Source organism: Embiotoca jacksoni, unplaced genomic scaffold (genome assembly GCF_022577435.1).
Source record: "Embiotoca jacksoni isolate LCO1_2020_lvr unplaced genomic scaffold, fEmbJac1.0.p SCAF_10, whole genome shotgun sequence".
Taxonomy (NCBI): Eukaryota; Metazoa; Chordata; class Actinopteri; family Embiotocidae; genus Embiotoca; species Embiotoca jacksoni.
The window spans coordinates 12,881,510-12,904,989 of record NW_027185230.1 but is presented as its reverse complement, the minus strand read 5'-3'; the positions used below and the strand labels follow the sequence as shown (position 1 = coordinate 12,904,989).

General features: G+C 42.9%; 2 protein-coding genes across 5 annotated transcripts in view; one reads left to right on the top strand and one right to left on the bottom strand.

Annotated features, from left to right (window-relative positions):
• Nucleotides 1-12: 12 nt before the first annotated feature.
• Nucleotides 13-8,419, bottom strand: LOC138204889 (uncharacterized). Its single transcript, XM_069160443.1, has 15 exons — nt 8,362-8,419; nt 7,508-7,558; nt 7,295-7,412; nt 7,008-7,162; nt 6,744-6,893; nt 5,892-6,092; nt 5,667-5,755; nt 5,350-5,557; nt 5,044-5,229; nt 4,319-4,576; nt 4,042-4,203; nt 3,485-3,628; nt 3,294-3,375; nt 3,093-3,174; nt 13-2,346 (listed from the first exon to the last, which is right to left on the bottom strand). Exons 1-15 carry the CDS (start codon nt 8,417-8,419, stop codon nt 1,804-1,806), a joined length of 2,487 nt encoding a protein of 828 aa, XP_069016544.1. The 3' UTR covers nt 13-1,803.
• Nucleotides 8,420-14,614: 6,195 nt separating this feature from the next.
• mast4 (microtubule associated serine/threonine kinase family member 4) overlaps nt 14,615-23,480 on the top strand; it is a 95,518-nt gene continuing 86,652 nt past the window's right edge. For all 4 annotated transcript variants that reach the window (XM_069167943.1, XM_069167935.1, XM_069167952.1 and 1 more), the window contains exon 1: nt 14,615-15,230. In XM_069167943.1, coding sequence (XP_069024044.1) covers nt 14,973-15,230 — 258 coding nt within the window. In that variant the 5' untranslated portion in view covers nt 14,615-14,972. The remainder of the gene's footprint in view (nt 15,231-23,480) is intronic.

The following is a 23,480-nucleotide window of genomic DNA, read 5'->3' as shown; positions in this document are numbered from 1 at the left end:
AAAAAAATTAAAAAAAAAAAAAGATTTCTGCTGATGCTGAAAGGCTCATTTGCCCTTCGTGTGTCTTTTAAAAGAACATTTGCGCTCTGAGGTCTGTGAAGTGTCCTTTTATATACATATATATATATATATATATGTATATATATATGTTTTGCGTCCATATTTCTTCATCGTCTGGGAGCTGGGGTGTCCTGCAAATTTGTACAGTTGTTTTATGACTCGGAAGTGTTTGTAATTATGAGGTCGCGAAACGATATTATGTTCTCTCTGTAAAAAAAACAAAAAAAAAGTCACCGTTAAAAAAAAAAAGAAGATACATTTCTCAATTACTCGACATGAAAACATGGCTTTATTTCCTGTTTTTGTTTCATGGGTGTACATTTACTTGCTTTTTAAATAAAAAAAAACAAAAGAAGAAGATATATTTCCGGTTAGCAGTTGCAGCAAAATCACATTTGTATCACGGTCCACCGTCCTGGTATCGTTGTAATTCTGTGAGACAAAAGCTATTTACCGTTTTGTACATGTACGACACGGGCCTACGCTGCAAAACGATGGTGGTGTGCAAAAAAAAACGTCTGTCGGCTCACGTTGCTGGGGAAACGGCGAGACGCTGAAAGGTTCAGGGCGGCGAGTCGAGTCGGGGCCGAACGGGAAATGTCACAGGTCAATAAACTGCATGCAAACACAGAAGGGTCAAAAAGTGCCTAGACAAAGATTGTACAGAATATTCTAATAAAAAAAAAACACGGAGACTTGTTTAGGATGTCGAATAGATAAAACGAATGAGATGTTATATTTAAAGTATTGTAAGCTGTCTTTAGGTAATTAATAGCAGAATAGCCGAAACGTTCATGGGACTTCTTCTGTTTTGTTTTTTTGTTTTGTTGTTGTTGTCATTTTTGATGTTTGGAGTATTGCGATTTCTGTTGAAAATGTCTGTCTGCAAACTGGCCCCGGAATCGAGATCAGTGTTCGCGGAAGCTTTTTTTTTTATATTTTAAAAAAAGGTTTTGCTTTTTAAGAAGAGAGACTTTGCGGCCGTCTTTGCCAAATTCCACTTCTATGGCTTTTACGAACCAGATTTTAGCGTTGGTTTTTATTTTGTTTTCTTTCTTCTTCTTTTTATTATTTTTTTTTTTACATACAAAAGGCTTCCGTTTGAAGTGGTGAACTCGTGATGAAGTTTAGTAAAAAAAAAAAAAAGAAAGGAAAAAAAAAAAAAGTATTTCGGATACAACGGACAAGTATGTGAAGAATTGTATTTTTTATATTCATGTACCCATTGCATAATATACTGTAAAAACAGGTTAGGTGGTTTGCTCCGGGAGGGGTGGGGGGTGGGGGGGTTGTGGGGGTTGGGGATTGGTTGCTTGGTATATAAAGGTTTGGTTACACTGTTTTTTGAAAAGCTTGAATGTACGTTGGTGATCCTCCTCAGTTTGAATCCAAGAACACAGCTGATACGTTTCCAAAAAAAAAAAAAAACGCTCAATAAAAGAGACTTTTCATTCAGTGATGTTTGCTGAATTGCGTTTGCTTTGTGTTTCGGTGTGAACCCCAGAAAGTCTGAATTGCAGCATTAATATTCGTCACTTTGCCGACGACATTCTGCCGTGTAATACCACGTATTCTTTGCACCAAAGGTCTGTTTGCTGCGAAAACACAACAAGTGCAAAAATTAAAAAAAAAATGGACGACCACGGGATTATGTCCACACGTTCACGGTCCCCCCGCCCGGAGAATGAACCCCGATGCATTTTGAGTTGAGGCCTCTCTTCGTGCCCCGCAGTTCATCTCGTCTCACAAAATGTGCTCGCCCTCCGCGACCGGACTGGTGCTGAATTGTCTCACGTAGTCGAACCTCGACTTCCCCGCCGCGAAGTCCGAGTCCTCCGGGTCGCCCTCCGCGACCGGACTGGTGCTGAATTGTCTCACGTAGTCGAACCTCGACTTCCCCGCCGCGAAGTCCGAGTCCTCCGGGTCGCCCTCCGCGACGCGGGTCGCGCCGGCAGACGCGACCCGCGTCGCGACCTGCCGAAACATCTCCATGGTGGTGTAATCGCTCGAATGGGCGAAAGGAGAACTTCGGAGGTCTGCCTCGTCCGCCCCGTCCGGGAGTGTGTCCACGGCGTCGTCGGGTCCGGTGTCTCCGGTTGCGTCGTCCGCGTCGCCCCAGATCCGGTTGCGGCTCATTTCCGGGGAACCTCCGGCAGCGTCCGAGGCGCGCAGGAGCGGCAACGTCGGTGTCGACGCGTCGGCGGGCCTCGCGACTTCTTTCTCGATGACTTGAAGACATTCGGTCTCCCATTCTTCCGCTTCGGCGTTGATCGCCTCCGCGAGTCCCTGAGTGAGAAATAACACGGCGGCGTCAACCGCTTCCGTTACGCGCTAACGGAGCGCAGCGCGGCGAAGCTGCGACGTTCGGGAGTCGGGATCCACCGTGGACCTGGAAGCTCGATCGCATGTCAAATTTTTTATTTTTTTTTTTGGTGGGGGGGGGGGGGGGGTAACGGAAAGACGTCGCGGGGAGCCTGCACTTTTCAATGTATTGTCAAAGGCGGAGAACCCTGTCGCCGTGGCAACGCAGTTCAGGTTGGTTCGCGGCGAATGTTTTCGCCTCGTAAGGTCGCGGTAGAACTCGGTGTTGACGGTCTGACCCTCGGGGGGGGGGGGGGGTCACGGTGCACAACCCCCACCCCCCCGCGAATGTCAAAGACCCGACGAGCCCTCTTCGGTCTTTGGGCGGTGACGTTCCGCGCCTCTTGAAACGCGAACGCCGGCTCAAAAAAAAAAAAAAAAAAAACTCGCCCGGCTCGGTGCTTCGATGACGTGAGGCGTTCCCAGACGTTTTCAGGCTCTCTGTCGACGATCCGGACGCTCCGCTCGAGTGCCACAACTACCGCTCACAAACAAAAGGGCGCACCGCGGTTGCCGATGTCGATCAAGCGACGGGGACCGTCTCCGACCTTTTTTTTTTTTTTTTGATTGCGCTTCAAAATACCAAAATTTCTTCAGTCTGGCTGGTTGCTCCAGGTTTCCGTGATCTTAACGCTGGTTTTCATAACGGAAAGCACAAACCCGACACTCACCGCTTGGCCGGATCTGCTTATTTTCTGTGTTGCGGTGCTCTTCCCGGGGTTTGGTATGCTCGGCCACAGGACGACTTTTGCTCTGGAAGACAGAGCGGACGGAGTTGAGCGGTGTTGGGTTGCGTTGGGTTGCGTTGGGTTGCGGTGAGCGGATGTCCAAAAGGAAGGGCAGCTTAGTCGGTGACCGACGTGTTATATTACCTTTTTATTATAGGCGATGCAAATATCAGCAAGGTGGCCACAACTGCAAAGACTGCGATAATACCGCCGAGATACACGTTTCCTGTGTGAAGAAAAAGAGGAAGAAAAACAAATTAGATGCAGTTATAAGTGTCCGAAATTGTCGCGTTACGTGCGATCAATGGCCGGAAAGTTGTTGGAACCGATACAACCTTCGTGCCTCGTTTTAAAATAGCTCGCTGTGCTCCGTACTCCTTCTCCCGCAGAGGTGACGCCCGATACCTGGACTCGGTACGCCGTGCCGCTTTTGAGGTCCCCCAGTTCTGAGCTGTTTACCTCCGGAGCCACCGTAATGTCTGCAAAGAGAGAGCGACAGTTTTTAGCCGACGACGAACCTCGAACCGCTTTGAAGTCGGACTCGTCAGATTTACGTCATCCAGACAAAAAAAAACAACAACATTGTCATCGAATGAAGCATTTTTATTCAAATAAGATGTCACGGCTGTGTTTCTGTCTCGGCCCAATAAAACCTCAGACATAAATTTCACTGTGACTATATTAACCTCCTGCAACTGAGACACAGCTGATGAACAGGAAATCCGCTGAGAGTAACGTACGTCTCAGTCTGTGCGGAAGCTGCTGCTACGCTTTTGTCTGGATCTCAAACCGGTGAAACTGGATCTGTATTTACGAGTTTTTCCTCAAACGGCGAGCGCGGCGGACGTCCCGCGAGCGGGCATCGGGTCGGGTTTCGGCGGAGGACGCTTACTGTTCTCGGCGGGCGTCCCCCCGTGGCGGTACTCGCTGTAGTGGATTACGTAACCACGTAGGAAACCTCTGACGTCTTCCTCCGGGATGGGCGACCACCGCAGCACCACCGATTTCAGCGTCGCGTTGGAGCTGCTGACGGTGGCCGGAGCGCCGACGGGAGCTTTTTTTGGGGGGGGGGGGGGGATTTCGAAATAAACCAAAAATCGGTTTCGCTGTGGATTGTAATGCATGCGCGAGTTGGGACTGTTGGAAAGGTAGAAGGTCCTGTGACTCACATCCTTCGACGAAATAAAATTGTGTCGATCCGTAGGTGCTCTCACTGGCGTTGATGCGCTCCAAGTTGCACGGCTCCTTGTTCGGTCGCGTGTGCAGAGTGATGCTGTACCTCTTGTAAGGCTCCAAAGGCTCTGGGTATTTAAAAAGAACCAAACGGATCGTTACGGATCGCACAAATACCTGTTTCTCTAAAACGTACCGGTGCATTCGAATCCGACTTCGCAGCAGCGGGAAGGTTTTTCCTTTACGTGAGGGCACTTTATTTGTCAGAAAATGTTCATAAAGAACACGTCATCAAAACCATTCCCAACATTTCTGAAATACAACGTGCAGCGGAGGTTCGCAAACTCTTCAGAAATGCCCTAATTTCACCAAATTCAAAGAATACAACCAGGTGATCCCACCCGTGGTCTTGGTACCGACATCGGTTACGCGTACCACCGTGTGGGAACCATTAAGCTAAAGCATGGTTTATGATTTTTACTCTAAAGTTTGGGCATTTAGTTACAGTTACAGTGGCTTGAAACACACACACACAAAAAATCAAAACCAAAATCTTTCCCTTCAACCAAAAGTGGGTTTTGCTGTCTAAATCTGACCACATGCAGAATCTAAAAGTAAACAAAAAGAAAAAAAAAGTTACATCATTTAGACGATTCTTCAAAGTAGTCCTGGCAAAACAAATTAAAGGCCACAGAATTTCTTCCAGTGGATAATTCCTCACCCGGTAAAGGAAATAAAGTCCTGTAGTTTACGTCGCTCTGATAAAAGGACATGTACACCGCGTTTCTCCCCGCTTCCCTCCACTCCACCGAATAGCAGACGTAGGTTTGGATGAGAGCGTCCTTCCAATAGATGGTGAAAGACGAGTTACTGTGGACGGTCACGTTCAGCCTCCCGTCGTCCGCACCTGCGGATTCGCAGTTGGCTCGTTCAGTTTGTGAAAAGAAAAAAGAAAAAAAAAAAAAAACGCAGCTCCGCTTCGAGATAATTCATATCGAAATCAAAAAGAGAGAGAGACGTTACAGACCGGGCGTGTCTTCGCGCCGCGGTATCGCCCGGCTGGCGGTCGGCGAGACGCTGACGTTGTTGACGGCGCTGATGTCGACACGATACGCCGAGTGGGAGAGGACCAGCGCGATTTCTGGCCGAGAGGTCGTCACCCGCTCGCGCGGAGCCTCTCCGGACGCTTTCCCGACGGTCACGTGGAAGCCGTCGTACAGCTCTGTGGCGGGAAACTAACGAACGGGGTTAACTTCATCACCACGATACCTTCCAAGTCCTCGTTATACTTCTTTTTTTTTTTTTAAGGGAATCTCAAGGAGATATTTCAAGAACAAAAATTACCTTCCAGGTCACAGAAATCAGCCGGCAGCCTTTTTTCCCTGCTATGTCGGTGTCTTCGAAGTTTACGATAACGGGCTGCGTCGTCAGCTCTGAAAGAGGACGTTCGTTTATCGTGAAATAAAAACCAATGTTTCACTCTTCGACTCCCTTCGACGTGCTTTTTCCGTCGCACTTAACCGAATCGATTTATTTCGTTTAAATCAGTGAAGCCGAGAGTAAGCTGACCTAATGGGACGCTGTACGCTTCACTCCAGGGGCACTGTGAGCATTTCTCATTGACGACACACCCGACCTGCACAATGTAGGCCAGTGAGGAGGTCAGGTTCTCCACCCGGCATCTCTTTCCTTTTTGGGTTTCCACGTTTGACTGTGAACAAAACTGAAATTTATGAATTCCCAAGACAAGACCTGAGTGCAGACAAGACGCTAATAGACTTCATGCAAAAAGGTCCAGAGCTAAAGGCTTAAAGGGTCCCTCCGCTAATTACTTTTTTTTTTTTTTTTTTTCAAATGAAGGTCAGTTTACTGGGTGTTAATCAGGCTGGAAAATTTGAGAAAACAGAATCTAGAGTTTGGATTCAGACGGAGTTTGCAACAGAAAGTAAAATGCCATTAAATGTAAGGAAATTTAAGATTCAACTAGATTCAGTTATAGAGCACCTTTACTTTTCCTAAAGTGCTTCACAGAGCAAAATAGTATTAAAAGAACTTAAAAATGCAATAGAAACAAAAATGAAAAACGATTTAGTTGTAAAGCCTTAACAGCCAAACAATAAATCTTGAATGAAAAGCCGATAAAAAGATATGTCTCAAATTTACTTTTAAAAATGTCCACAGAAGTTTCCTTCAGATCGTCGGGCAGATTCTTCTTCTGTGGTTTTGTTTGTGCTGCTGCCACGACTTCAGTCCAGACTAAAATAGCTCAACAACTATTGGATAGATGAACAATTTTCATTCATTCAGGACTTTGGTTGAGGAACCTCTGTGTTACATTGTTAAGCATTTTTTTGTTTTGTTTTAAGTACCTTTACTAAAAAAAAAAGACACAGGCCATTGTGTTTTTTGTGTGTCTCACACTGACCTCGTTCCATCCCAGGCTGCCCACCGCTTCGTATCTCACAGAGTAAAACTCGACGTCCTTTATGTCGTCCTGTTGCCAGTTCACGTACACATCCAGTCCTCCAGAGAGGCGCCTGAAGGACACATTATTTGGAGGACCACATCGCACTGAAATAGTAAAAAGAAAAATCCCCTGAATCCAGATCCATCAGAGATTTATTCTTAAAAACAATCTTTTTTTTTTTTCTTTTTTTTTTTATATATATATTTTCGTGGACTTACGCAGACTCTTTGGCGAACCTCTGAAAACCGCTTTTGTGCAGTTTGCCGACTCTTTGTTTTCGAAAACCTCGACGCTCATGTTGCATTCTCTAAATAATGCGATCTTTTTAGAAAATTCAGTGATGTCGTGGTAATGTTTGCAATAGTTGCGGCTTCTAGAAGGAGAAAAAAAAAATAGTTGTTTATAATCCAAAATCATCATGTTTAAAAAAAAAAAAAAAAAAAATCATAAATAATGTGTTTTTAAGGCAGAAAAGGACAATAATAAAAACTCGGTCGCTGCTTACGCTTGTTGTACGACGAGTGTGTACGTCTTTTTTGATGCCGGGCTGCCCGGTTTCCACAAACAGATTTTTCTACCGGGTGAATTATATTTACCAAAACAGTCTAAATCGTGAACTCCATCTGAATAAAAAAAAAAAGTAAAAAGTACAGTAAAAAGCAACTTTTTTTTTTAGCTGGTGATTTGACTCATGATGACTCAGGTTTCTTTTTATTACCTGGGTGAATCCCACAGTGCTGATATGTAGAAGAAATGTTCCTGCAGCTCACTGGAACATAATGAACATGAATACGGCGAGTGAAAATTGATCAATATCATCAGACGTGTCATTTTTTACAAGAAAACTTTCACAGTGGAAAACTTTTACCACTTTTACCACTTTTTAATGTTATGTTAGGAGAGAAAAAAAATACAATATTCATGTGTTTTTTTGGCAGAAAAGTGAGCCGATTCATTAATAAAACTATTCGAGGTAACATGAGGGAATAACTGATATTTAAGTTGTAATGTGATGGTGAATAAGCTGAAACGTACAAACCTGGCGATGCTTGAATATGTGAGGAGAGTGTAGCGTAGTAACCAAGCACCGGACCTTTAATGTGAACAACAGAGTTGACTGGCAGGATGTGATAACAATAATAATAATTGTAAAAAATTCATTTTATTTATAGCGTCAAATCACAACACAGCTTATTTCATGGCACTTAACACTTTTAAAGTCCTTACAACAGAACTTTACGACATTATACAGAAGAACCCAACCATTCTCATGTAAGCTGGGAGGGAAAAAACTCCCTTTTAACAGGAAGAAACCTCCGACAGAACCAGGCGCAGAGGTGGGCGGCCGTCTGCCTCGACCGGTCGGGTGGAGAGGAGAGGTGAGGGATCAGGACAGCATAGAGATCCATAATAATAATAATAATAATTCCAAAAGTACAGACAGATGTACAAAAACAATGGGGATGATTGACTTGAAATTCCCCCTGTAAATATCCCACAATAAACATGTATCCAGTAAAAAAAAATTAAAAAAAAAAAAAAAAGAGAAAAAGTCATTTATAGGCCACTTACCAAGGATCAGAAAATGTTTCAGGTCTAAAAAACCCAACTGAAATATTCGGCCGACCATGTCGCCTTCTGCTTTTAGAAAAGACTGAAACCGTGTGTGTCTGGAGGCACCGGTCTCACACCCACTGTCTGCTACTGCCATCCGCAGAATGAACGAAAAAGGAAATATTCTGGGGAGTTTTACAATGAAGGGGCGGGGGCACACTTTGACACACTTCATAGGAGTACTCTGGAGTTTGCAGAAACCGACGTCCTGTCTGCACTTCTTCTTTCCACAAATAGTAGCGTGAGGAGGTCGAACCACTTCACAGAACAAACTCGCTCTCGATTCGCTAACCAAGAAAATCGACTATCGAGTTTGTTCGGATGGAGTAATTTCTCCGTGCACTTACTGAAAAAAAAAGAAAATGACCTCTCGCCATGACTCAAAATAAGAGCACAGATTACTTTCTGCCTCGTGAGTTCAGGAACTCTCCGCGCTTGCGTTGCTTTCAAAGAACTGAACGCAACTTTTATTGGAATCTGACGGGCTGTAAAACTGTAAAATGAAATCGCTTTCTTAATTTTAAAGGCGTTTCTGAGAAGAGGCTTGTACGGCGAGTGCTTAATCCAAAAAAAGCAGAAAGCTGCGTTGTGTAAAATCCTCTGTAACCTCGTGGGATCATTAAAATCCAAAGAATTAGCTGATCCAAAAAAAAATGTCTGAACGTTGATTGTTGGGGAGTTTTAACAAAGCGAAACAACCTCTTGTTCAGACTAAAACGTGAGAGTGGAGAGAAGGGTATAGATGCCGGAACAACACTGATCCGTTCCGTCCTCAGTTCCTCCGATCGCAATAATTAAACGCAAATTCAAGAAAACGCTGCAAAATTTGCGAGAGCTTGCAATTTTTTTTTCACCGGATTTTTCTGCAAAAAATGTCTTCGGCAGGTCGGGCTTATCAGGGAGTGCTTTAAAAAAACAACAACAACAACAACAAAAAAAACATTCTCGACTTGCAATTTCTTTCTAATTCCCGCAATTTTATGCAAAAGAACTCAAAAAAAAAATTTTTTTTTAGATTAACTGGTGCAAAATCAGTCGTTTCTCTACTAATTTAGATGTAGTTTTTCTCAATTAGTTTGTTAAAAAATACTTCTGCGACTACACCGAAAAACCAAAAATCTACAAAAGTGCACTTTTTTTTTTTTATGGTAAAATATAACTTAGTTCTTCAAATTAAAGATCAAATATCTAAGTGAGATAAGAAAAAACAACTTTGAGAGATGAAGGGAATTGCGTTACATTTTATGTTTTACACGCCCCCGTGTGTGTTTATGCTCTGCTTGTGAAATTGTTGTTTTCTAATGGACTAACTGGGTGTTATTTATTTATTTATTTATTGCAATCGTTCGTAAACAAGTTTTCTGTTTTTCTCTTTTTTTTTGTTGGAGAAAATAAATGCACAGGTAACTTTCTTGCCGCGTGAATTCAGGTGCTCTTCAATTAATGGAGGATAAAGTCACATCTGCTCTAATTTTAAGTCACGTCGACTCTCTTACGGAGCCGGTTTTCAGTAACTTCACGAGATCTCCAGTGACTCAAAACATTTCTAATCTTTCAGACATTTTGAAAGTTGGCCAAATTCGTTGGACCAAAGAAGGAATTCTTAGAAACATGACAAAACATGAACAGATCCTCAAAACGTCTGTTCACTTCGAGAGTCCCTCCCCCCCCCGTCTGCGGGGTTTCATCAGCTTATCTAAAATATGTTTTTTTTTTAATCATTGCTCCAACTAATCAGATTTCTGAGGAGATGATGCTCCTCTCTGCTAAAAAAACCAACAAAAAACCAACATGTTACAAGGGCTGTTTTCATGTTTGTCTGCTGGAGGAGGAAAATTTGTGTTTACCCACCAGCAGAATTTATAACATCACAATTTCTTTGAAAGCCAGTTATGCATCTGAACGTAGGCTGATGTGCAGCCTTGAATATATATATATATATATATATATATATATATATATATATATATATATAATGTCACACATTAGATATAATTTAGCTGAAAGTTACCACACTATAATATGCTCTATGCTTTTCTATATACTGTATACTGATAGCAGTGTTCTTTTGGAAGCATGGGAAACATCCAGTGCCCAGCTGTTAAACTTATTGTTAAAAATATTTGGACATTTATCGATTCTGTATTTTTCATTCATTTATTTTGAGAAGCAGAAGCACAGAGCCTGCATGTTCTTTTTGCAGCGTGTTCCTCCTTCACTGGTGAGCTATTCGCTTACAGGAAGTTCAGTTCACACCTCATTGACTTGTGTTTTGTCAGCCTGAAGAACGTCATTAACGCTGATCTTTATCTAAACATGGTACTCGAGTCAGAAAGGCTGTTGTCGCTGTGTTCGATTTTTATCTTTCCAAACCTTTTAAAGGTTTTTAAAGGAACGGTGAAATAAAAAACATCAAAGGCAGCCAAAAACGCAGACAACAAAATAAACCTCTAAAATAAGATGTTGAAATCAAAAGCGAATGATTAAAAACATGACCTTCTAAAGATCCCTGCCGCAGGAAGTACATTTCCATTAAATAGGTAAAAGCCCTGCCTACTCATGTTTTTCTCATACGTAAATTTCCCCTCCTTGATTCTTATCATCCCTGAGATCAGAGTTGTACTGTGACTCTGTGGGCAACAGGAGCTGAACTGCTCTGCTCTGTGTGGGTTCCTCTCACTGTGTTTTACTTTGATCTAAATGCTTTGGTTGCTTTTGTAGTTTGACTTTGAGTCCGACCGGTGAGAACAGGATTCAACAGTCACGTCTTCAGTAAACTGGCAGTGTCATTCATGATTACTGAAATGTTTTGTTTTGAAATGTGTTCGCACAATGTAATGATGTAAAAAAAAAATATTTGTATTATCATGAGAACAGTTGTTAAAAAAAAAAAAAAAAAATTCTATTTTGAAATATATTCAATGTAATTAGGCAAGAGATAAAGTATAATTCAAGTTTTCGGTGGCACAGAAACTTTTTCTTTCTTGAATGATTTTCTTTTTTTATTCGGATCAAGTGAAAAAAAAGAAAACTGCACAAAAAGTGTTGAATAAATACCTTTATTGTGAAAATCTTAAGTGGCTTCCTGATGTTTTGGTCTGTATTCAAATGTTGCCACTCTTCACAGGAGACACCACAATTATCCTTTTAATTAAAACAACAAATAAAAACTGAATGAGGCGTGAATCCTCCACAAACTGCACGTCGTTTTAAAACATAAAGTTTCAATGTCACGTGTAAATCATCTTAAAGACTGTTTTTGAATGAACTATTTAATTACTTGTTTTGTAACACAGCATAACAACAAAATAGGGAAGTTTGTGTCTTCCGTTTCACCTTTTCAATATCATTTTGACTAATTCGGACTTTCGATGGTGAATATTAGAGTCGCCTCTCAGAAGAGACCAGATTCAGTTCTTTGATTAAAATGGTTCAGCATCAGTAACCACTTTATTTCGGATATGTCAGTTTCTGGCCTCGTGTTTAAGGGATAGATTGTATGCTGCACTTTCAGTGGCAATAGCCAGACCATGTTAAGAATACCTTGTGAGGTCAGCTGCTATTTCTGCTGTTCTCATCGACGTCAGCAAACAGCCCCCTCCTGTGGAAAGACGGTGTGTGCACAAACCTGCAAGTAGTATCTTTCAGTAGAGACAGAGAGAGAGGGGGATGTAGCAAGAAACAAATCATATGATTGGCCATTTTTTTTTTCTACCCAACAGAAAAAAAGGCAGAGGTGACTTGTGGGTATCACACTGGCAGTTTTAGCCTTTCCAAGTCAGCCTGAAGCATGCAAGCAGTTTTCATCACAATATATTAGTGTGGAGAAGATCCACCGAGAGGGCTTACGTTGCTGTATTCTTAAATTTTAAATGAGTGGCACCTCGACATCTCTTCTAAATCTCACGTTCTGTCCCTCGAGGAAATGGAAACAAGATTCACAAGCTGGGAACCTTAAATTTCTGTACAAACATTGCCAATCCATCCAGTAAATGTTGACATGTTTTCACTTGAGAACTGGAATCTTTGACCTGCTGGTGGCACGAAATATAAATTAAGAAGATCACCAAAAGTCCCTAGTATTTATCTACTTGGGTCCATGCATGTTTGTACCAAATTTCACGCCAATCCGCCCAATAGTTTTAGAGATATTTAAGTCTGGATCAAGGTGGTGCACCAGCCACACACACGGCGTAAACACACATACGTGTAATTAAACTACTTGCACTTCCTTCCTCTAAATCCCACGGATCCCAAAAGTCTTGTTTATGTGTTAAGTAACACGGAAATACTCGGGCAGATGTTGTCAGGGATAATAAATGTGGTCGGTGTGACTGTAGTGTTGTTGGGCCTGATGAGCCATTTACAGCAGATCTCTCTGAACACTTTCTCTGGTGTCGACACGTCACTCTGTCAACACTGGGTCAGGAAATGACCGTGTGTAAAAGCTCAGCACTCGCAAGTGTGTTTACTCTGTGGAGCTCAGTGTACCGTGACATAATGTAGGAGATAAGGATTTTAAAAGAGGGAAGCTCTGAGGTTCACTGCATGTGGGACTCCGGATGAACAGGACAGCTTTAGTGCTGTTGACTGTAAACTGGCTGTGCTTCAAATACGGTTCGGTTTTATGAGGCAATCCAATGTGTGTGTGTGTACTTGTACAACTATCTTTGAGCGGACCAGTTTTCTTTTTAGACCATCGGTGGGCGCACGTTTCGACAAAGTGGGGACATTTTGACAAAGTGAGGACTTTGTCACACCCCTTCAGGGTTGTTTGAGGGTTAAAACTTGGTTTTTAGGGTTATGGTTCGAATTAGGTTAAGGTTCCAGGTTGGGCACTTTGTTGTGATGGTTAAGGTCAAGGTTAGGGATTATAAGGAATGCATTATGTCAATGAATGTCCTCACAAAGATAGCTGTTCTAACATGTGTGTGTGTGTGTGTGTGTTTGTCTTAGATTTTAAGCTCTGTTTGATATTTAAGAACTGGGTGTGACACAAAGATATGATACATCTATAATCCAAATGTAAATGCTGTGTCACTTATTAATGCGCCAACCAGTTTAATATGTTTAGTTTATGTAAGGCTTGATGTGTGTGTATCTGTACTACTACTGTCATGTACTGCTCTCTATTTGAGTGATGTTCAAATATGCTAAGTAATAAATAAATAGTGAGATTAGGGAGATCAAACTATATGAAGCCTTAGAGTCAAAACCCAGGGCAGAAAAACGTGAGGGAATCACTCGCAAACCTTCTCGAATTCTTATATCTTCTGTTATCTGTATTTTGGGGGCTGTAAATAATATTTTCTCTCTTATTGGTTCATCCTTTGAGTTGCATTTGAATTTTTGAATGACATGTTTATGACCTCTGAGACAAAAACCCTCATTAATATGTGAACCGTGCCTTAAAAAAAAGTATAACCTCTTGGTGCCTTTCTCCTTCTTTTTCTAAACTGTGTCTGAATGTCCAGATATGTTAGGTGTATGTTAGAAACAACAGGTTAGTTACCATTATAGATGCACATTCTTTTCTATTTACTTTAGTTGCAGATGCAGTTGCAGATTTGTGGAGGAGGGCCCTCTAGTGGACTCTCAGTATGGTGAGCCTGAGGCCTGGCTGCAGCTCCATGTGGGGTAATAATGCTGTAGTATAATACAGTGTGCAGAGGGACACAATCATTTTATGACAAATACTTTCAAAGAAGTTTAAACTGTGAAACCTGACGTTGTTCCGGTGAGCACACTTTTACTTTAGCGTTAACTGCATGACTTTTACTTGTAGTGGAGTATTTTCACTTTTACTTAAGTAAGGTTTTAAATGCAGAACTTTAACTTTCAGTATTTTTACTCTAAAGTAGGAGTACTTTTACCTTCGGGTTGAATGCAGGACTTTTTTCTCGTAGTGGAAAATGTTTGCTTTGTAGTATTAGTAGGCTACTTTTACTTAAATAAGGTTTTAAATGCAGGGCTATAATTTTTACTGTCGTATTTTCACATTGCAGTATTAATATTTTTGTACTTATGTACTTTAGTAAATAACCTGTGTACTTCTTCCACTTCTATATATTATAATAAACTGATTATTCTCACTAAATTGAGTGGTCAGCTTGCATATCTAAAGATGCTTAAAACCGTGTGTGTGTGTGTGTGTGTTGGGTTTGGCAGCTGCAGCGAACTGATTGGTCCGCGCCCGTACTTTGTGGGCGGGGCCTTGTTTTTGGCCAGCAGTGCCGTAGCTGTGCGTAATGAGGGCAGTGACATGACAGCATGGACTCACGCTGCTGCAGCGAAAGTCATGAGCGACTAAATCTAAACAGAGGCAACTTTTAAGTGAAGCGGACACGTCGACCCGGAGGTGACATTGAAATAAAACAGGGCGGACACATTATTTTAATCGATAGCACTAACTTTTGGCAGCGTCGTCACTTTATTTTTACGCCAGTAAAAGAAAAAAAAAAAAATACTGTCCTTTCGTGGGCTCGCGACTCAAAATGAACCGTGCAGGTGCGCCGGCAGGTTAATTAGCAGCTACGTTTTTTTTTGACGTCGCGTCATAAGTTGACAGAATGGAGCGCGAGCGTTTTTTGGCGTCTGGAAGCTGCGCGAGCCTGTCCTCCTCCTCCTCCTCGTCGTCGTCGTCGGGCTCGCACACCTTGTCCGAGGGAGAAGAAATGACGGCGGCACTGGACATTAAAGTTTACGGGGACGACGGACACGGCTTGGACGACGTTGAGGACGATGGAAACGCGGGATACGACAAGGAGACAGCAGGGGATGAAGGGGAGGAAGAGGAGGAAGAAGAGGAAGGAGAGGAAGACGAAAAGGTAAACACGCACGCGCACGCACACGTTTGAGGCCAGTTCAAATTCAAATTATCTGTCGGTTAATTAATTCATCGTGCCACAGAAACTTAGTCGACAGCTGTGTTGTTAATTGTTGGAATAATTTCAGTCCTTTTCAAAGTAAAATTGTCAAAACGTTTGCTGGTTCCAGCTTCATGTGAGGCTTTTACGCTTTTCTTTACCATATAATAGAGTCAAATTAATATATTTAGGAGTCAAAACAAGACATCTGGAAGAGTTTTTGAGCTTTGAGAAAACTAAATAATTAATGAAGAAAGCATCAAAAAAAAAAAAAAAAAAAAAAAAAAACCGCTAACACTGCTGTGAACAGAGACTACAGGCTGCTCAGGCTCCTGCAGTCAGTAAACAAAACATCTCGGGTGACAGTAAGCTGATTAATTCTGATCCTGCTGTCAAAGTATTTGTAAACAGCCTCCTCCATCTCAGGTTTGCTGGGGCTGCACATGTCACGAAGTCAGTTTAATCCCCGCCGTGAGCTACTTTGACTTCATCCCACTTCATTTACAAAGTCAGACTCATCGTCAATCCCTCAACTCTTGAGACTTTTCAAAAATGCACTTCCCACTGCACTGAGGGGTTTTTCCCACAATCCCCTGACACTCTTCCCATGACGCCATAGGATGAAAAATAAACAAAATATATGGTCACATATACCGGTGCTTTCCAAGTTGCACCACTTTTTCCAATCCGAGCAAAGTTGGCAGCTTGATCCAAAATGAAACATGTTATTGTCATCTTTTATAGGTGAGAGGTGTTTCTATTGTTTTGTCCACCCTATTTATATCGGTGAAGGTCCACTGAATGTGAGAAGCGGCTCGAGGGCACCGCAAACTACACCCTCCAAAGTGATCATGCGGTTAAATCGACACTTCTCCCAAACAGCTTTAATCAAAACAAGTCATTAGAACCTAAATGAAGATGGACTTGTCGCAGGGATGTTTTATTTAACCTGGCAACTACGTGTATGTTCATGTTTCTTTTGAATATTTTCTATGTTGTTGCAACCTACTGCTTTGTTTTTGTATTTTTGTATTTTTTTTTTTTATATAAGAAAGAGCAAAGACATGATGTCATTCCTGCTATGTTGAGAACATGTCTAAAATCTTTTTTTTTTTAAATTATTATTATGCAACAGATGGAAATGTTTTTCAGCCTGGAGGCTTAGACACATCTTTTAGGCTTCAGGAAACATCTTCAAAAGTGTTGTCGGCACTCTTAAAAGGTGATTTCTTTCTTTTTATTTCCCTTTTTTTTTTTTAAGGATGGTCGGGTATATTCAAGCGCTTTGCTCTGAAGTTGAATGTAATACCGTTACATGATGAGAGGCACAAACTGTGACTAACCCGAGTATAATATTTTACAGGACAGTGCTCTTATTGTGTTGTTTATTCAGGAAACGGATGGAGAAAATGAGAAAGCTTTGTAATTAGTATAAAACGTCACGTCTGCGTTTCTGCCGGCTGGTTCGACTGCTTTGGATTAAAAAGCTTCTTTCTTTTTTCTTTCTGAATCATAACATCAGGCTACATGACTTCGGGCTGTAGGTGCGGCCGACTTGTCACCTCTGAAGATGTCCAATATAAGGAACAGCAAATTGTGCAACAATTTTCCCATCTGTCAGTCCGCACTTTTTGGATGCAGTTAGAAAATAACCCGAGCTGCACACTGCAACTGCAAACCAAGAATAGATTGTAGTTCATTTGATTAATTCTCCACCCGTTATTTTTAACACGGGTTAAATCGGTATTTGTAAGCGTGCACGCCGACATCGCCGCGACGATACCGCCAGGGTGGCGTCGTGTTTGCTAACAGTGGCGCTTCACTGATTCGGTTTGGCCGAGCTGCAGTTTGACAATCCATTACCGTAATAGAGCCGCGATATCGGAGACGAGGGGGCAAGCACTGTGACTCGTCTCTTATTTCATTTTCTCTCAATCTGAGCTATTAAAAGACCATTTCAAATACAACACTATGAATATACTTTCAGTGTCAGATGTTCTATTTACTAAAGCCAAATTTTAAAAACCACCCCGCCCTAATTGTGAACCGGAGGAGTGTGAACCCGGTGTCCTCCCCGCTCCCTTTTGAAATGCCAGTTTGAAGTTCATTTAAAACCGGTGACCTCGCTCGTGCCGGCTACAGAAGAAGAGATGTAATCCGACCCGTCATACTGAACCGAGGGGACCCGTCGCCGGCTGAAACGCCGCGAAGCAGGTCGGGTAACCTGCCAGTGAGGAGAAGCCTCGCAGTGGTATTAGCGGAAAGGGTGTTAACCGGGGGAGTCCTGACCTTTGACCTGTGCCTTGCTGCCGCGGCGGAGTTAAAGAAGGAAAGTCTTCTGAGAACTCCGAACTCGGTTATCGCTCAGTTTCCAGACTTTGCCCCGCCCGGCGTTTCAAGGATTGGGATATATTTCCAACGATGCCTATCTTCACGCAAAAAAAAAAAAAAAAAATCGGCGTCGTTGTCCATCCCAGACATCTAAATCTGTCCGGAGTTGTAGGCAGCGACAGAGAAAATGATCTACACTCCGGACGAGATTATCCCGCGCAATAATCCTGTCTTTCATGACCAAGACGAGACAACAACAAAAAATAGATTAAAAATGGGAAGCGTGCAGTTCAGATTATGAGATTTTTGGCCTCGAGTTCATCGGGGGGGGGGGGTGTGAACTGTCGCCGTCAATTACTGTCAATAAGTTTGAGATTAAAAGCAGCAGCACCTGCTCTTCACCGTCCAAATATATGGGTGGATGATATTACAGGATATTTGACCTACTCGGTATCTCGGTGTTAATTATAAACCAGGTGACATCAAAAGTTTTCCGAGCCCGTTCCTGTTGCAGCCGCAGCGGGAGGAAGCTATAAATTACGTGAGTAAATACACCCAAGTAACGTTGCTTGATCAACATCAGCACCTGAGTTGCGCGTGTTTTCGGTGACCGCCGTTACGTGAATATTTAGCGATTTCACCGTGGACCTGAAACTTGAGCGGAGAAACATCAAATCTTGCACTAAATTTGGGAAATTGCCAACGGAGACCTCTCGAAACGCTTCAGAAGGTCTTCGGGGGTTGTGTCACCGTGAATTCGTCCCCCAGAGGTACACCGTCAACACCGAGTTCCTGCTTTGACCAATCCGAAGGCGTCTGGGGGGGCGAAAACATTTGCTGCGGACTACATGAGCCGTGGCGCCATGGCAACAGTGCATCAACTCAAGAGTGTGTTGAAAACGAATGAGTTTCTCGCCTGCAGAAACACAATCGTAGCTCCCCACCACCCCTGATCACTGGATTCGGCTCCCTGTGACTTCTTTTCTGTTTTCCAAAAAAATTTATACTAGAAATTCTAACTCTCTGCTCAAGTTTCAGGTCCATGGCGAGATTGCAAATGCCCGACGTCACCAGCGACCGCAATAAACACGGGCGCTGACGTTGATCAGGCGACGTACCCTGGAATACCTGTCGATGCGAATCATTCCCTTCCACCTGTTTCATGCCCGCGGCTGCGATACGCTCCGTTTGTGCGCAACAGGAACAGGTTGTGAACTCTTAACACCCTTCACAACTTCTCCGATTCCAATTGTGCAAGTTCTTAAATTGCAAATATTGCCGAATTCATTTGAGTTTTTGTCCGACTAATCAGCGGAACAATTGTCGAAGCTCTGATCTGATTATTTCAAGATGGGTTCGTCGTAGAAGGATTCAATCTGAAGGTTGAAATATTAGCACCCATGAAATCCTTGCAGAAAGCGCTTTGGTGCACAAGTTGAGCACGACACGATGCACTTTCTTTTTTTTCTTTTTTTTTTTTGGAGCTTTCTGTAGACCTGCAACAAATCCCAGATATCCAGTTCTGTCCACGCTGCGTCTCAAAGTACACAACCTGTCAGTGTGTTAATCACCGTGTTCCTTGACTCGATATGTCCCTCCGCTGCTTTTATATCCCGTCGGGATCGTAAATCCTGGTGTTTCATACGTTATCTCTCTCTGGCATGTTGGTAAGAGCAGGAGTATTTCTGCTGTTTTTTTTTTTTCTCAATCTCAACCGTTTTCAGTTTTTCTTTTCTTTTCTTTTCGTTTTTTTGTTTGGTTTTTTTGCTTCTTTAATGTGCTAAAGATTTCCCGTCCGGTGATATTCAGCCCCTCGAATGTCAAACTTCCAGCGGGGAAACCACAATTCCCCTAATAAATGATGCGGGGTGGCTCATCACGTCCGTAGATCCAACGTACAACAACAACAACAACAACAACAAAGATTATTCTCAGGAGATGAGATTTTCCCATCCTTCCCACACTCCGGCTTTACGCTTCGTCCCGATAGCGACTGCAGATTGTTTGCGTTGTCGTAGCTCGACGATTAGCTGGGTTATCTGGAACAGGCAATGAGCGAGCGCCAACGCAAACAAACAAACTATAACCGCCGAGCACACATTTGAAACGGACTTCAGGCTGCAGACGACGGGAGGTTCTTCCTGCCTGCGCTGCTTTCCGCAAACCTGTGCAGCCTCCCCCTGCGTGAACTTTCAAGTTTTGACGAGTTCATGTTGGAGCCGAAACGACTAAATCGATCGACAGAAAATCAATCGATCTTCAATTATTACGATAATTAAGGAGTCGGAAGCCATTCTCGGGGCATAAATGTCGAGCGTTCCTCCATTTTTAGCTTCAACGTTGGGAAGATTTGCTGTTTCGCCGTCTTCAGTAACAACAGAATATCTTTACTTTATTGCGCGCTATTGATTTTGGAGTGTTTTCACATATTCAACGATTGACATCATCAGTTTGAGATTTAGGAGGCGTTGACGGGCATCTTTTTATTTTTATTTTTTAACAGTTTTTCAACATTTTATCAATGAATTAAGAATCCTAATTATCCAATCAGTCACCGAGTTGCTTCCCTAATTGAATCATTCATAGACGATCAGTTTTTCAACCGGGATTCATTCTGGAGGGTCGAATTTGAGTGTCTTAAGACGGGCGTTTAAGATCTACATACTGTTCGTTCTTTCATTAACTTACTTGTAGTGTGAATATCTTGGAGTACCGTTCGGCCTGTGTTCTATAACGTCTGGTGTGGCTTTGGAGGGAAGTCACGTGGTGCTCGTGAAGGTGTCTCTGGTTGTAAATTTAGAATAGAAATTCCTCGTTTCAAAATGTAGGCGCATCAATCAGAGCGGGGCGAACTTGCTGTGAAGTTGCACACGAGAAGCGTCGGATGTCTTACCAGAGGGTTCAATTCGAGGCTTCCGTTGCTTCAATTTTTTTGACGGTTTATTTCAAATCCGTTTCCTTTTATCGTTTATTCAGTACCAGTTCATGTGTGGGATCCTGTCCTGTTCTCTCTCTGCTCTCCCCTCACAGCCGCCCGGTCGAGGCAGACGGCCTGAGACTGGTTCTGTCGGAGGTTTCTTACTGTTAAAAGGGAGTTTTTCCCTCCTTCCCCCCTGGAGGTTTTTCTCCCTTTTAAAGGGGAGGTTGTTTTTTTTCCCTCCCTCCTAGCTTACGTGGGGAATTGTTGATTTGTTGGGTTCCTCTGTGTGATGCTGTAAAGTTCTGCTGTAAAGACTTCAATGTGTTAAGTGCCATGAAATAACCTATAGAACGAAAATTGAATTGAATGTTTCAAAATTTCTTGGCTGCCCTCTTAAGATCACATCCGTTTTATTCCGTTTCAACTTTGTTCATCTTATGCAAAATATATATTGCGCAATAATCACACTGGTAGTGTTTGAGGCTTCCCCAGACTCTCAGAGCCATTCATTATTTTTAATTGACGTATTCTGCGACAGAGCACTTTTTTTTTTTTTTTTTTTAGGGTTGAGGGGTTTTCGGCTGCGTGTGCTTCCAAACTCGAGATTTATTTGACGCATTCGGAGTACTTTCCAGACAAGAGTAGACAAGTGGAAAAATTAGGATGAGGCGTACTGGGTTGGGCCGTGCTCTGCTACACTCACTGCAAGAGATCAGTGAGTCAGCTGGCACACAAATCGATGTCGATTCTCACCGTGTGTTGACATCTCGGAAGATTTTGTTCTGCGGTCGAGCGGCTCGGTGATTAGACCGGAAGTTTGTTTTGAGCCCAAGCGATCGTTTCCTAATTGAATTACTAACTCTGACCGACCAGGTGACAGCCTCCGTGTGTTTTTCTTACCACGGCAACTCCCTCTGACATAATCCTTGTTTGGCAAATTGGTTTCTCCGTGACTAGGGGGTGGGGGTGGGGGGGGGGGGGGAGGTTCCCTGAAGCTGGTAGGGCAGCTGTTCCACACGTTGCATCAGCGTTTATCAATATTTGCTTCCGTTTGACAATGTTTAACTCTGCGTCTGGGAGGGAGGGGGGGCGCGAAGAGTCCAGCCGTGCGTCGTGCCTCCTGAACGAGCAGCCGTTCACTCCAACGGGGCGGTCAGTCGGGGGGAGGGGGGCGATTAGAGGGACGTGTCCGCGAATGCGTCGAGTCCATAAGAGGATTAACGCGATCTGGTTAAGACTCTTTTTCACCGCGTCTTTCCGGGAGCCGTCTTTTTATTTTTTTTATTTTTTTTTGACTCCTGTTCCCGTCGTACGTGCGCACGCTTACTTCTGACTTGAGTCCGCATTGCGTGCGTGATGACCGAGCGTTCAAAGTGACAAGTGAGCTTTGAGTTTTGTCGGTACCCAAACGAAACAAAACAACAAAAAAAATGTCTCTCGGTCGAAATTTACCCGGAGGTCATTGGGCGTCACCGGAGGGGAGCGAGGTAAGAGAGTCCACACCCCTGATTGGATGAATTTAAACTTCCTCGAATGTGTTTATTTATTCATTCTTTTTTTTTTTTTTTTTTTTTTGTATCTTAATTTCTACGTGAAGCGATATTGATGGTCACCTTTTAAAATTGAAGATGCCTTCGTTTTGAAGAAACAAATCTGGAAGGTTGTGTTGCCCGTTTCAGCGATCCAGATGAAAGTATTTCACCGTTTGTAACGCGCTCATGGTTAACGGTGTGTTCGGACCGAAGCGTGAAGCGAACGTTCGGACGTCATCGCTCTGCGGGAGTAATTGGCTTCACGTTTGGTCTGAACGCGGCTTCAGTGTTTATTCACTCTTTTGTCAACGATTATAACGTTGCGGAGGCTGGTGTATAAACAAAAGTTGAAAAACAATGCAGTTAAATGTAGTTGTAATGATATAAAATGTTTTAATAGGACAAATTGTTGACGTGGGGTTGATTAATAAACACATTATATTGCGCCATTAACAATTATCGATGATGTGTTTCGCGCTTAAGGGTGCAATTAAGGCTAAAAAGTGAAATACAGAATATAAGTAAAAGGTGAGTGTGATGTAAGCCTACTGTTTATTAAACCCGACCTGCTTCCAGTCGCACATCGGAACCACAACGGAGGAAGCTTTTTCGCAGCAATAAGGATATTTTTGAGGCAAATCGAGCAGAAAGATCTTTTTCTCGTTCCTCACAATATTCCTGATTATTAAAAAAATAAACTTGGCTGAGTGAAGATACATTTGGTGTGGCAAAATTAAGCTGCTGTTATCACCGGCGACGGTCAAACCTCGCGGTCACACCGCACGGACTTCTTCGGGTCACTCTCGACTCCTTCTGCTGTTTTTCATGGCGGAAATCCCAGACACACATCACGACCGATCTGCGATCGGTTGCTCCCGGGGCCCCAGATTTGATGGGATGCGTACAAACAAGGTCTTTAGTGCTCGACTTTCTTGGTGGAAGAAGCATCGCGTGGTTTATTTCCTAACAATGCCGTAGTTGGTACATCTTTACATGGATAATTGTATTAAATCGGAGAAGGAAAGGGCTGCCGTATTTAACTTTAAATCTTGTCAACACAGGAAACAGAATTCCCATGAGAGAGCGTACAAAGTTCAAATACCCGAAACCCGAGCTGTTTTTCTTTTTTTAGCTTATGGAGGGAAAGAGTTTACTTTTAAAGTGTCCGTCGGGTGACCGAAATGTGAAATACCGATGATTTTGAAGAGTTTTATTCGCGCAAATATTTAGATTTGCGCTGCGGGACATTTAAGTGCTGTTATTTAAACATCGAGATCCTGAGTCCCAGAGAGCGGAGGGAGACGCATTCGGGCCCCGGGTGGAATTCGGGGGAGAGTTGAATAAGACAGATGTTGGGTGACAAGGTCGGCCAGAGCAAGGTTTACTCGACTGAAGTTGACCCTGAGAAAAAAAGGCAGATGAACGTCT

What these genes read in the sequence shown, in the direction of transcription:
- LOC138204889 (XM_069160443.1), bottom strand. Translation starts at nt 8,419, where the DNA reads ATGGTCGGCCGAATATTTCAGTTGGGTTTTTTAGACCTGAAACATTTT. An exon ending in GACTTTATTTCCTTTACCGG is followed by an intron (nt 4,577 to 5,043) that starts GTGAGGAATTAT and finishes TGACAAATAAAG; the next exon opens with TGCCCTCACGTAAAGGAAAA. An exon ending in TAAGCAGATCCGGCCAAGCG is followed by an intron (nt 2,347 to 3,092) that starts GTGAGTGTCGGG and finishes TTTCTCACTCAG; the next exon opens with GGACTCGCGGAGGCGATCAA.